Raw genomic sequence first — 12593 nt, 5'->3', positions numbered from 1 at the left:
GTACTTCCCTCCGCCCTGGCCCCTTCTGTGGCATCCCCTGGCTCTCTCCCTGAACCAGCAACTGGAGGGTTAATGTCTGGCGTGGTAGGGCCTTCAGGAGCCTGGCCAAGCTCGAGGCTGGTGTTCATTACAGTTGGTAGGTGTCCATGCCGTATCACTCTAGCACCCAGTAGACACAGATTCTGTGTCACTCTCTCTTTTGACAGCTTCAAGTCATCTCCTGCTGCAACAGCTCTCAGCAGTGGCCTATGGAGCCAGGTGCTTGGGGAAACAGGACAACTGTCACTGAGTTCATCCTTCTTGGCCTGACCGAGAATATAAGACTAAAACCCATCCTTTTTCCCATCTTCCTCCTTGCCTATGTCATCACAGTTGGGGGCAATATCAGCATCCTGGCTGCCATCTTTGTGGAGCCCAAACTCCACACTCCCATGTACTACTTCCTAGGGAACCTGTCTCTGCTGGACATCGGGTGCATCACTGTCACCGTTCCTCCCATGCTGGCGTGTCTCCTGGCCCACCAGTGCCGAGTTCCCTATGCTGGCTGCATTTCACAGCTCTTCTTCTTCCACCTCCTGGTTGGGGTGGACTGTCACCTCTTGACAGCCATGGCCTATGACCGCTACCTGGCCATCTGCCAGCCCCTTACCTACAGCACTCGCATGAGCCGTGAAGTCCAGGGTGCCCTGGTGGGCATTTGCTGCACTGTCTCCCTCATCAATGCTCTGACTCACACAGTGGCCGTGTCTATGCTTCACTTCTGCGGCCCTAACGTGGTCAACCACTTCTACTGTGACTTCCCACCTCTTTCCCAGCTCTCCTGCTCCAGCATCCACCTCAACGGGCAGCTGCTTTTTGTGGGGGCCACCTTCATGGGCGTGGTCCCCATGATCCTGATCTCAGTGTCCTATGCCCACGTCGCAGCTGCAGTGTTGCGAATCCGCTCGGCTGAGGGGAGGAAGAAGGCCTTCTTCACGTGTGGCTCTCACCTCACTGTGGTCTGTATCTTCTATGGAACTGGCTTCTTCAATTACATGCGTCTGGGCTCCATCTCAGCCTCGGACAAGGACAAGGGGATTGGGATCCTTAGCACTATCCTCAGTCCCATGCTGAACCCGGTCATTTACAGCCTCCGGAACCCTGACGTGCAGGGCGCCCTGAAGAGGGTGCTGACGGGGAAGAGGTCCCCAACATGAGAAGATGGGACATCAGAATGCCCCGCCCTTCCTGAGCACGCCCCAGACTTTCTTATGCTGAAGGCCTGGATATGGGCAGGGGAAATTTTCAGGGTTGGGTCGAGGAGTGGGAGGAAAGTAGACAGTATTGGTCAGGGTAGCATATGATTTGCCTTGGACTGGGGAGAAAGGCTAGAGGTTAGGTAAGAGAGTATCTAAGCTGCTGATAGAAAATGAATTAAAGATAGATGGGAGAAAATTATGATGTGGGTCAGGAAATGGGAGAAAAACTATTTTGTGTTTTTTTAAATTTAATGACTGTTCAATAGAAATATATTTAAAATGTTAATAAAAACAAAATGTGTGGTCCACTTTTTAGATAAAGTGTATTTGTACCAGAATGTGGGTCAGATTTTTTAAAGATTCTACTTTAAGAAATAGGTCTGGGAGGTTAAATTTGGGTTTGACAGACCCCAGGAGCAAGGTGTTGGTACCTGCTAGAGCACCCTGCCAGCACCTTTGTCAGAACCACATCATCAAACACCTTTTCCCAAAACCAGTGTTCCCTTCCCTACTACTCATCAGTAGGCACAACATAAGTACCTGTCTGTGCCTGGGCTGATTCTCACAGCCTCTCCACCAGAAACTTGAGCCTGTATCACCCATCGTGTGCTTCATAAGAAGAAGTGTTAAGAAGTAGTAAGTTTTATTTTTAATGGCAAAATGCATCGATTTATATTGGGCATTCTGTTTAATATACATGTCATGCATTATAGTGGCCATTTCTACAATTTTTTCTGTGAACCACTTCAGGCATTTCCTGGCCAAGAAATTGCAAGTCTGAGAGACTGACCTCACCTGACATGCTTGTTAATTATTTCACAAGGACAGCAGGGAACCTTAAGGTGCCTGACAATATTTCCCAACCAAACAGAGTATCCATAGTCATGCTCCAAATCCAGCCATGCACTGGGTCCCAGTGCAAATTTTGTTGGGCTCTCTAACCCTTGTCGCACTCTTGTCCTCTGGCAGACAGCTGCCTCCCAGTCAGGCCCCATGCGGTCCCATCAAGGCTCCTGCAGCATCCTCTGAGCTCTGGGCTCCTCCCAACAGTGCTGTCTACGCTTCCCCATTAATCCCCTGGAACAATGTCTGCCCCGTGTCATTTCATCCTCCACAGGCCACCAATTTCTTTCTTTCTGATTTCCACCATATCAAATCTAGACTGTCTTCAGGGGTGCAAGGCCCTCCATCATTCCTTCCTGGCCTCTCCACTCAACCCTCCTCTCTCGACTGCAGCCACTCACATAGGTGACTCGTGAATCCCTTTACTTGTGTTCATGGTTTGCAGTCTCCTTGAAAGAGTGAGGCCTGCACAGCACTACACCATCATACCCTTTTCTGTGTTCCTTGCAGCTTCTTTTGTTCTCTCCGATCAGATTATAAGCTCCTTAAGGACAGGATTCGTGTCTTATACGGTGTCCTCTAAAAACCCAGCAGAGTTAAGCAGACAACTGATGCTCAAGCAATCTGTGGAATAACTGATAACAGAAAGCATGACCTATGAACAGAAATTTGTCAGTGAGACTGCTAGATGTTTTCAAAATACCCTAAAGGACCCAAGATTAGCATGTTATAAAAAATATAAAGGGAAATGTTTTTAAAAGAGAAATCTTCTGATGAAATAAAGATAATCATTGAATTTGACATAAAAGGGAGAAGCTCCGTGACTTTGTGCATGAACTGCGGTATGATTTCTTCTCAAAAAACAAAACAAAACAAACAAACAAAAAATGCCTGAAACTAAAACCAAGGAAGTGCCTCCTTCTTGCAAAAAATTAGAGAGAGAGCATTCAATTAGCACATCCTGTAATATGCAAGGACTGGGAGCGTATCACAGGGAGGCGGGATAATAATAAAGAGAGGGTCATAAGTTACGCCAAAGTGTTTGTCTTTTCTTAATTCATGTTTTAAAGTGAATAGTTTCTAGCTCTGCTATATATAAATAAATAATTCGTGCTTTGTGTAAATAATTTTAATAAAAAGCCTATTTCTTGTTTAAAAAGAAGAGTGACTTTGTTGACACGAAGAGATACAGCACATATTGCTAAATGTAGAAAGTGCTGACGATGCCACACGGGTATGGGGGGAAAGTCCTGGAGGACGACACCCAACTGTGCACGGTGACTCCCTCTGTGGAGGGGAAAGAACTGGGAGGGTAGTGGGACATGGAGAAGGGCTTACAGTTTTTACTCTGTTTCCTTTGGTATTATTTGAAGTTTTTCACTGAGTTCTATAATTTAAAAAAATAAACAAATTTTTTAAAGTGCTAATGGTGAAAATGTGGGGGTGAGTGGCCTGTGGTACTTTCTCTCCAGCCTTCAAAGTGTCTTCTGTCAGCCTCACCTTTGAGGAAACTAGTAAGTTGGTCCATCCATCCAATAAAAGGCCATGGTGTTCGCTTGATCAAGATTCAGAAGCCTGGAAGAGACGTGAGGTAGTCATTGGTCGTCTTGTCCATCTCCCGCTTCTGCGTTACGAGCCAGAATATAAGTCATTATCTTTACTTAAGGGAATACCCCTAGTGGATGGTCTCACCCTCATCTCCTGGCCCTGAAGATTGAAATCTCAGCCTCCATTCCACACCAACCTTCATCTTGCACCACCATCATCCCTTCCTCCCAGCACCCCTGCCCTGTTGCTTAGTTTTGAATATTTTTATCTAATTCCAGTCAAAGGTAGTGACTAACCTCAGTTGGAACAGATATGTGATTGATACGGATATATAATAGGCTCATGGACCCCTGACACTAAAAGGAACTTCTAGTAATATTTTGGTTCAGCCACCCTAACTTCAGATAGCTCATATCCAAAGAAACTTGTTTCAGACATTATCAGTCCTCAGCACACTTGAGAACCTTTGAGGATGTTCAGAACACATCTGTCAAGCTCAGCAGATGTCATTTATGCACTTTGGACATCTACATATGTGTACTTGGAGATGACTTCACACATCTCAACAATACCTCCTTCTCCCACATGCAACCTACGACCCAGAGCCTTCCCAGGTGTCCAGGACCGAGAAAGGAGCTATTAGGACTCAGGAGAAAGATAACAGTCATCTGTTTTCTCCTATGATTCTATTAGCACATAACGTTATCTACAAAGCACTCTAAAATCTACGTTTTCTTTTTTTTTTTTTTTTTTGCCTTTATGGTTAACTTTATTAAGTAATCTAAAATGTAATAACATTACATTGTCTTAACAGAAACCTTAGTGTTGTCTCTAGGTTTAATCAGCAGGGAAATCCTAGGAAATAAGAAAAGGTTAAAATCTCATATCATATACTGACTGAATTGTTTTTATTGCTTCTTACAAATATTCATATTCTTGTCTTTAGGTACATGATGATATTGTACTTCCTTATGAATGTAGAAATTTAATGTGAACCGATAACTTATTGGGCAAAAAACATGGGAGAGGAAGTACTGTACATTATTTCCAAATTTATTTATTTATTTATTTATTTTATAAAATCTACGTTTTCATTTAGATTTTACAACAGTACAGTTGAATGTCATCCACAGTGACAACCAGGGCCAGGATTGGAGAGTAAGAAGGCCAGCTTTTATTATCCTCACTTTTTTATCCTCACAAATGAAAGGTACAGACAGGCTCAGTGACTTGCCGGAGGCCATGGAGGTAGAAGGTGGAGCAGCCTCCAAGTGCCACAGCCCAGCCGGGTGTCTTTGTCTCCCTCCCTGCCTCTAGTTAATCACTGAAGAATTCAAAACTAAACAGAGCAATACTGACTGTAGGTGCAATGTGTCTCAGAAATGCAAAAGGCAGCCATGGAAGGAAGAAAGCCCTAAACATGATACATGAAGACCCAGGTTCTAATCTAGCCTCTACTGCTGTAGAGTACAGATCTTTTAAAGTCTTGATTCTTTATCTGAAAATTAGTTCCTTCCAAGCATCTCAGGCTTTTTTCATTCACCTAGTACGTGACAAATATTCAGGTTCACACAGGATGCCAAAGGCGAGGGGGATTAAGGGACGATAGGCAATGCAAGGGGCAGGCAATGGAGCTGAACAGGATGGATGAACCCAGGAATGACTCGTGCACAGTGGATCTCTGATGGGCAGAAGCTGGTTCTTGGGCTTCAGCAACTGGAGAGATGCTCAAATCGGAGGTGGTAGCAGTGAGCCAGGCAGAGATGTGAAGGCCTGAGAGGTACCAATAATTGAAAGAGAAAGAAGGGAGCTTGGGAAAGAGTCTTGGAACATCAGCCAGAAAATATTTAACCTTGTTTTTAAGAGTTTATATTTGTAGAATCTGGGAACATAAAAATATCAGGGCCCTAAGAGTGTTCAAACCTTTGTTTGGTATTTACAGGTAGTTGTCCAGGCTAGACTATAAAGGAAGGTAAATATGAATCCCGCATCTTCTATGGGGCAGGCAGCAATCTGGGATGCCCATGCACCTTGTTGCATTAAGTCAGCTGTGGTCAAGTGAAGACAGCATTGGAGTGAGAAGTTAAGAGACCTGATTCTGGGCTAAAACTACTCCGTGCTGACTGTGACATGGGGCAGGTCAGCTCTTCTCTTTGGGCCCCAGTTTTCTCACCTATGAAATCATAACATGCACTTCAAATGATTATCCTGAGCATTAAGTGATTGAGATACAGAATTATTGAATTGACAAGTATAGCATAGAAGATGTTAAAATTCCATTGGGTTTTGAGTTGAAGGAATTACCATATTTCTAGAGTTTGTGCCCTCTCTCTAGTAAGGACCAGAGCACAGATTTACCCCCAACCCCCAAAACTCCAGCCCTATGCCTTCTGTAACACACTAGCCCTCATGTCCCTTGAATATGCCAGCAAAGGACTCAGACATGCAAAAGCTGCCTGTCCCCTCCTCCCCCACAATGGAAGGGAGCATGATTAATCTCTTGGGTCCCCAAACACGCCAGTATTTTTTGGTGTATTAGACAAGAGACAACAATTGATAAACTTTGGCAACTTCCCCTGCTCAGCAGGGCCTCGGGAGACACCTATCTAGCAACTCTTGGAAAGAAGGTTCCCACAGAGACAGCCAGGGCCAGGATCGGGGGATGAAGTCCCCACAAGTTCCACAGACAGCATCCTCTAATTAGCTCCCAGATGAGAGCTCAGGGTAGTGTGGCCTAGGGGGCTGAGGGAAGGCTGGGGATTTGCTGATTGTCTTCTGCATCTCTGCTAATAAGGCCAGAGGGAAGCCACACCCAGGAAAAGGTTTACTTTCTTTCTGCTCCTCAGTCTGAAAGAAACTGGGACCTTAGAGAGCGGAGGAGGCCAATTAATGATGGGTGGTTTCAGTATCTTCGTTAGCAAGACTCATTAGCCAAGTGTGACTAGCAGGAAGATGTGTTCAAAGCAAGAAGGCCTGGGCATGAGTCGGCTGCCTGGGAACACTCGCCTCCCCTTCCTGTGCTTCTTGGTATTGCATGTCTCACGCTCCTTCACACCCCAGAACTCTCTTGTTCTTCCGCTCTTCTTCCTAACACAGCCTGTTTATTTTTAATTCTATATTAATAAGTACATCTGCATTATTGTTTGCAATGGCTATATCATTTTATAGTTGTATCATGATTTCTTTAATCAACTCCCACCTTTTTTTTTTTTGAGTCTCACTCTGTTGCCCGGGCTAGAGTGCCGTGGCGTCAGCCTAGCTCACAGCAACCTCAAACTCCGAGGCTCAAGCGAGCCTCCTGCCTCAGCCTCCCGAGTAGCTGGGATATACAGGTGCACGCCACAATGCCAGGCTGATTTTTCTATTTTTAGTAGAGAGAGACAGGGTCTCCCTCTTGCTCAGGCTGGTCTCAAACTCCTGAGCTCAAGCGATCCTCCCGCCTCGGCCTCCCAGAGTGCTAGGATTAGAGGTGTGAGCCACCATGCCTGGCCCAACCTCCTATCTTGACCCTTTAGGTTGTTTCCAGTTTTTCACTATTAAGAGCAACAGTTTGACATGTCTTTGCACAGCTGTTTCCTTGAGTGGACCATATGTATATGTATATTTTCAACACTTTTGCAAACATTGTCAAACTGTCCACCAGACAGACGTACCATTTGACTTTCCTACCAATTCAATGTGAGAGGTCCACTTTCCTAACTCTAACCAACCCTAGGTATTATAATTTTAAAACAACTTTACGATGTGATCAGCAAATCACTATTTCCTGTTGCTATTTGAGTTTGCATTTTTCTATATTGTGAGTGAGGTTGAGATTTTTTCTTCTCATATTAATACAAGTATTAACTCTTTGTGGTAAATGCTGCAAATATTTTCCTTACTAAATTTGTCTATCATTCACGCTAATGTTGTTTTTGATCTACAGACTTTTTTATATTATGTAGTCAAGTATATAAGCATTTTATTTTATGATTTCTCTTTACAGTCACACTCAAAACTGTTTTCTCCATCTCAAGTTTATATAAATATTTATATTTTTTACTATTTCTATTATTTTATTTTTTATATTTTTATATCCAAATTCATTTTAGTACATGATGTGATATAGGGATATGACTTTATTTTTTTAACTCTATACCATGTATCCAAGGATTGTTCCAAATTCTTTGAAGTGCCTCCTTTTATCAAATATGAAATGTTTAGATACATTTATATACATCATATCTCCTTCTGAACTTTATATTCTGTCACATCATTCTGTGTCAGTATCACAATGTTTCAATCGCTGTAGTTTTATAATACACATTTGCGTCTCATTCTGGAAATTTCCCCTCAGTATTCTCTTTCCTCCCAAATGTTTTTGATTAGTTTCACATGTTTTCTCTTTCAGTTTATGTATGGAATTGTTTTGCTCACTAGAATTTTAATTGGAACTGTGTTAATTTATATGATTTTGGAAGAACTGACAGCTTTACAATATTGGGTCTTTCCAGATAGGGACATGGTATGACCTATCCATTTATTCAAGTGTTATTTCTAGAGAAGACTTTTATAGTCTTTTAAAAATTAGAGTTTCTGCCTTTTTATTAAGTTTTCTAAATATGTAATAGTTGTTTTTACTCTTATGAAGGAGATATTTTAATATAAGATATAAATATTTTAGGACGCTGAATACATATTACCAAACTATCTACCAACAGGAGGTGACAGCTTTGTCTCCATTTATTGTTTTCTTTCCAACATAGTGCTTTTTGTAAATTGATGCATAATAGATGTATATAGTTTAGGAGTACATGTGATAATTTAATACAGTCATATAATTTGGAAAGATCAAGTCAGTGTACTTAGTATATCCATCACCTTAAATATTTTTCTTTTCTTTATACTAGAACCATTCCAATGTTTCTCTTCTAGCTATTTTGAAATGTGTAACAGGTTATTGTAAACTGCAATCACCCTACTGATCTATCTAACACTAGGTCTTATTTCTTCTTTCAAACAGTATATTGTACCCATTAATCACCTTCTCTTCATCGCTCCTCCTGCCTCCCCTTCCCAGCCTCTGGTAACCACCATTCTACTCTCTGTCTTCATGAGATCCACTTTTTTAGCTCCTGCATGTGAGTGAGGACATGCAATATTTGTCTGTGCTTGGTTTATTTCACTTAACATGATCTTTGTTCCCATTTAGAAATGATCCAAGTCCATTTCACCATATCATCGTAAGTATTAATTATTTCTGATCACTGCTAATTTGAGAGGTAAAAGTGCATAATAATTTTGCTTCGTTCTTTCTGCTTACTAGTGAAGCTGAATATTTTCTGCTGTTAACTATATTTCCATTTGTCCCTTTTTAAATTGCCTTTATGTTCTTGGCTTATTTATCCACCAATATCTTGATGTTTTTGTATGCATTTCTAATAGATCTTTACAGGGTAAAAATATTAACCTTTTCATATTTTATGCAAATATTTCTCCAGGTTTGTTTTTTGCCTTTTATCTTGGGTAAATTTTCATAAGTTTTAAGAAATGTTTATGTAGTGTCAAATCTTTTTTTTTTTCATTTTTCAGGTTGGAATTTTTTCAACAAAGCTTTTTTATCTCATTGAGGAATATGTTTGGCAAAAATAATAGACCCATTCACTCCTTCACTAGAAAAATGACCCGTGTCTTCAGCAAAATTTTTGTTCAGGTCTTTTTCAAGCTTCATTTGTAATCCAAACAAACTATAAAATATTTGTCCTAGAAAAGACAATTTTTTTTCCCTTTATGAGAAGATCAGGTATTGACTGTTTCAAGGCAATATTAATATCTTTAAGGAATATAGAGTATTCTATTGCCAGAGAGTAGCTGTAAAGGGGAAGATGATTCATTCTTTTTTAAATTTTTTATTTCAAAGTATTAAAAAGGCACAAATGTCTTTGGTTAAATGGATTGCTTTTGTAATGCTCGAGTCACAGCTACAAGTGTGCTCATCACCCACATAGTGTTCATTGTACCCATTAGGTAGGCTTTTGCCCCTCCCTTCCTCTTCCTCCCCCCTGCTTGATTTCCACTAAGTTTCCCATTCCTCTGTGCACATGTGTGCTCATTGGTTAGTTCCAGTTTAAAAGTGAGTACAGTGGTGGGTTTTTTTTCCCCATTCTGGTGATACTTCACTTAGGAGAATGGTCTCCAGTTCCATCGAAATTATTGCAAAAGGCATTAATTCATCCTTTTTATGGCTGAATAGTACTCCATGCTGTATGTACACCACATTTTGTTAATCCACTCGCGAACTGATGGCACTTGCGTTGCTTCCACATCTTTGCAATTGTGAATTGTGCTGCAATAAACATTCAAGCGCAGGTTGTCTTTTTGATAAAATAACTTTTTTTTTTTTCCTTTGGGTAGATGCCCAGTGGGATTGCTGATCGAATGATAGGTTTACTTTTAGTTCTTTGAGCAATCTCCATATTGTTTTCCATAGAGGCTGTACTAATTTGCAGTTCCACCAACAGTGTATAAGTGTTCCCTTTCCTTTTCATCCACACCAACATCTGTTGTTTTTCTTTTTTTTTTTTTTTATTTCAGCTTATTATGGGGGATACAAAAGTTCAGGTTACATACGTTGCCCATGTACCGCCTGTCCCCCCAATTCAAAGCTCCGGGCGTGTCCATTCCCCAGACAGTGCGCATTGCACTCATCATGTAGGTATATACCCATCCCCTCCTCGCATCCCCCTCCTCCCCAAGTCAGCACCTTCAAGCGTGACCATTCCCCAGACGGTGCGCAACGCACTCATCATGTAGGCATACACACATCCCCTCCCCCCCCCACCTCAGTCTGATATCCAATTGGTATCATTCCCAGATGTGAATTTAGGTGATTATCAGAGAAACCAATTTCCTAGTGAGTACATGTGATGCTTGTTTTTCCATTCTTGGGATACTTCACTTAATATAATGGGCTCCAACTCTCTCCAGGAGAACCATAGAGATGTCGTATCTCCGTTATTTCTTATAGCTGAGCAATACTCCATGGTATACATATACCACAGTTTACTAATCCATTCATGAATTGATGGGCATTTGGGTTGTTTCCACATCCTTGCAATTGTGAATTGTGCTGCTATAAACATTCGGGTACATGTGTCTTTGTTATAGAATGACCTTTGTTCCTTTGGGTAGATGCCCAATAATGGGATTGTTGGATCGAATGGTAGGTCTACTTGAATCTGTTTAAGATATCTCCATAATGCTTTCCACAGGGGTTGCACTAGTTTGCAGTCCCACCAGCAGTGTATGAGTGTTCCTGTCTCTCCACATCCACGCCAACATGTGTTGTTTTGGGACTTTTTGATAAAGACCATTCTCACTGGAGTTAAGTGATATCTCATTGTGGTTTTGATTTGCATTTCTCTGATGATTAGGAATGTTGAGCATTTTTTCATATGTTTGTTAGCCATTCTTATATCTTCTTTTGAGAAATTTCTATTCATGTCATTTGGCCACTTTTTGATAGGGTTGTTTGATTTTTTTCTTGCTGATTTTCCTGAGTTCTAAATAGATTCTTGTTATCAGTCCTTTATCTGATGTGTAGTATGCGAAAATTTTTTCCCATTCTGTAGGTGGTCTGTTTATTCTCGTGACTGTTTCTTTGGCTGTGCAGAAGCTTTTTAATTTAATAAAAGTCATTCTAACAGGGGTCAGGTGATATTTCATTGTGGTTTTAATTTGCATTTCCCTGATGATTAGTTATGTTGAGCATTTTTTCATATGTTTATTGGCCATTTGTCTATCTTCTTTTGAAAAGCTTCTGTTCATGTGTTTTGCCCACTTTTTAATGGGGCTGTTTGTTTTTTCTTGCTAATTTGCTTGAGTTCTTCATAGCTTCTGGATATTGGCCCTTTATTGGATATATAGCTTGTGAATATTTTCTCCCATTCTGTAGGTTGTCTATTTGCTGTGTTGATTATTTCCTTTGTTGTGCAGAAGCTTTTTAGTTTAATCAAATTCCATTTATTCATTTTTGTTGTTGCTGTGATTGCCATTGGGGTCTTATTCATAAATTCTTTGCCTAGGCCAATATCTAGAAGAGTTTTTCCTACATTTTGCTCTAGAATTCTTAGGGTTTCATGTCTTACATTTAAATCTTTTATCCATCTTGAATGAATTTTTGTGAGTGGTGAGAGATAGGAGTCCTGGTTTATTCTTCTGCATGTGCTATCCAGTTTTCCCAGGACCATTTATTGAATAGGGCTTCATTTCCCCAGTGTGCATTATTGTCTGCTTTGTTGAAGATCGGTGGCTGTAGGTGGATGGTTTTGTATTTGGGTTCTCTATTCTGTTCCATTGGTCTATGACTCTATTTTTGTACCAATACCATGCTGTTTTGGTTACTATATCCTTGTAGTATAGTTTGAAGTCTGGTAATGCGATGCCACTAGATTTATTCTTTTCACTTTGGATTGCTTTGGCTACTTGGGCTCTTTTCTGGTTCCAAACAAAGCATAGAATTAATTTTCCTAGATCTGTGAAATATGATGTATTTTGATGGGGATTACATTGAATTTGTAAATCACTTTGGGTATTATGTAATCAAACCTATTGATCTTTTTTCCTTTGTGCCTTCTTCCTTTGCTTTTGTGCCTAGAATATTCATCCATCCTGCCTTTATTTTGATGCATTTTTTATAATATATGTATCCAGGAGGGGTTTTTCCAAATAGACAATCAATACTCTCAACACTATTTATTGAATAATCCATTCCCCACCCCACCCCCACTGATTTGTGATGCTTAATTTATACACATATTAAATTATTATAAGTAGAAAAATGTGTTTATGGTATGGGTTTTCCCTTCCATCCTAAATTCTTCCATTCCTAAGTCAGTATGGCTTTACTATTGTTACATAATAACAACAACAACTCCCATTTATTTCCATTCATTTAGAGACCAGCCAGAGACTAAGCTTTACATA

At 40.7% G+C, this 12593-nt stretch overlaps 1 protein-coding gene across 1 annotated transcript; it reads left to right on the top strand.

Annotated features, from left to right (window-relative positions):
- The first annotated feature begins 248 nt into the window (after positions 1–248).
- On the top strand, positions 249–1196 carry LOC138392596 (olfactory receptor 3A10). Its single transcript, XM_069483473.1, has one exon. The coding sequence runs from the start codon at positions 249–251 to the stop codon at positions 1194–1196; it is 948 nt and encodes a 315-aa protein (XP_069339574.1).
- Positions 1197–12593: the final 11397 nt, after the last annotated feature.

The sequence above is a fragment of the Eulemur rufifrons genome, chromosome 9, assembly GCF_041146395.1.
Source record: "Eulemur rufifrons isolate Redbay chromosome 9, OSU_ERuf_1, whole genome shotgun sequence".
Lineage (NCBI taxonomy): Eukaryota > Metazoa > Chordata > Mammalia > Primates > Lemuridae > Eulemur > Eulemur rufifrons.
Note: the sequence above shows the minus strand (reverse complement) of the source record. Positions and strands in the feature narration are given on the sequence as shown.

Bases quoted from the DNA above. Each gene is read 5' to 3' on its own strand.
- LOC138392596 (XM_069483473.1), top strand. From the start codon at position 249: ATGGAGCCAGGTGCTTGGGGAAACAGGACAACTGTCACTGAGTTCATC.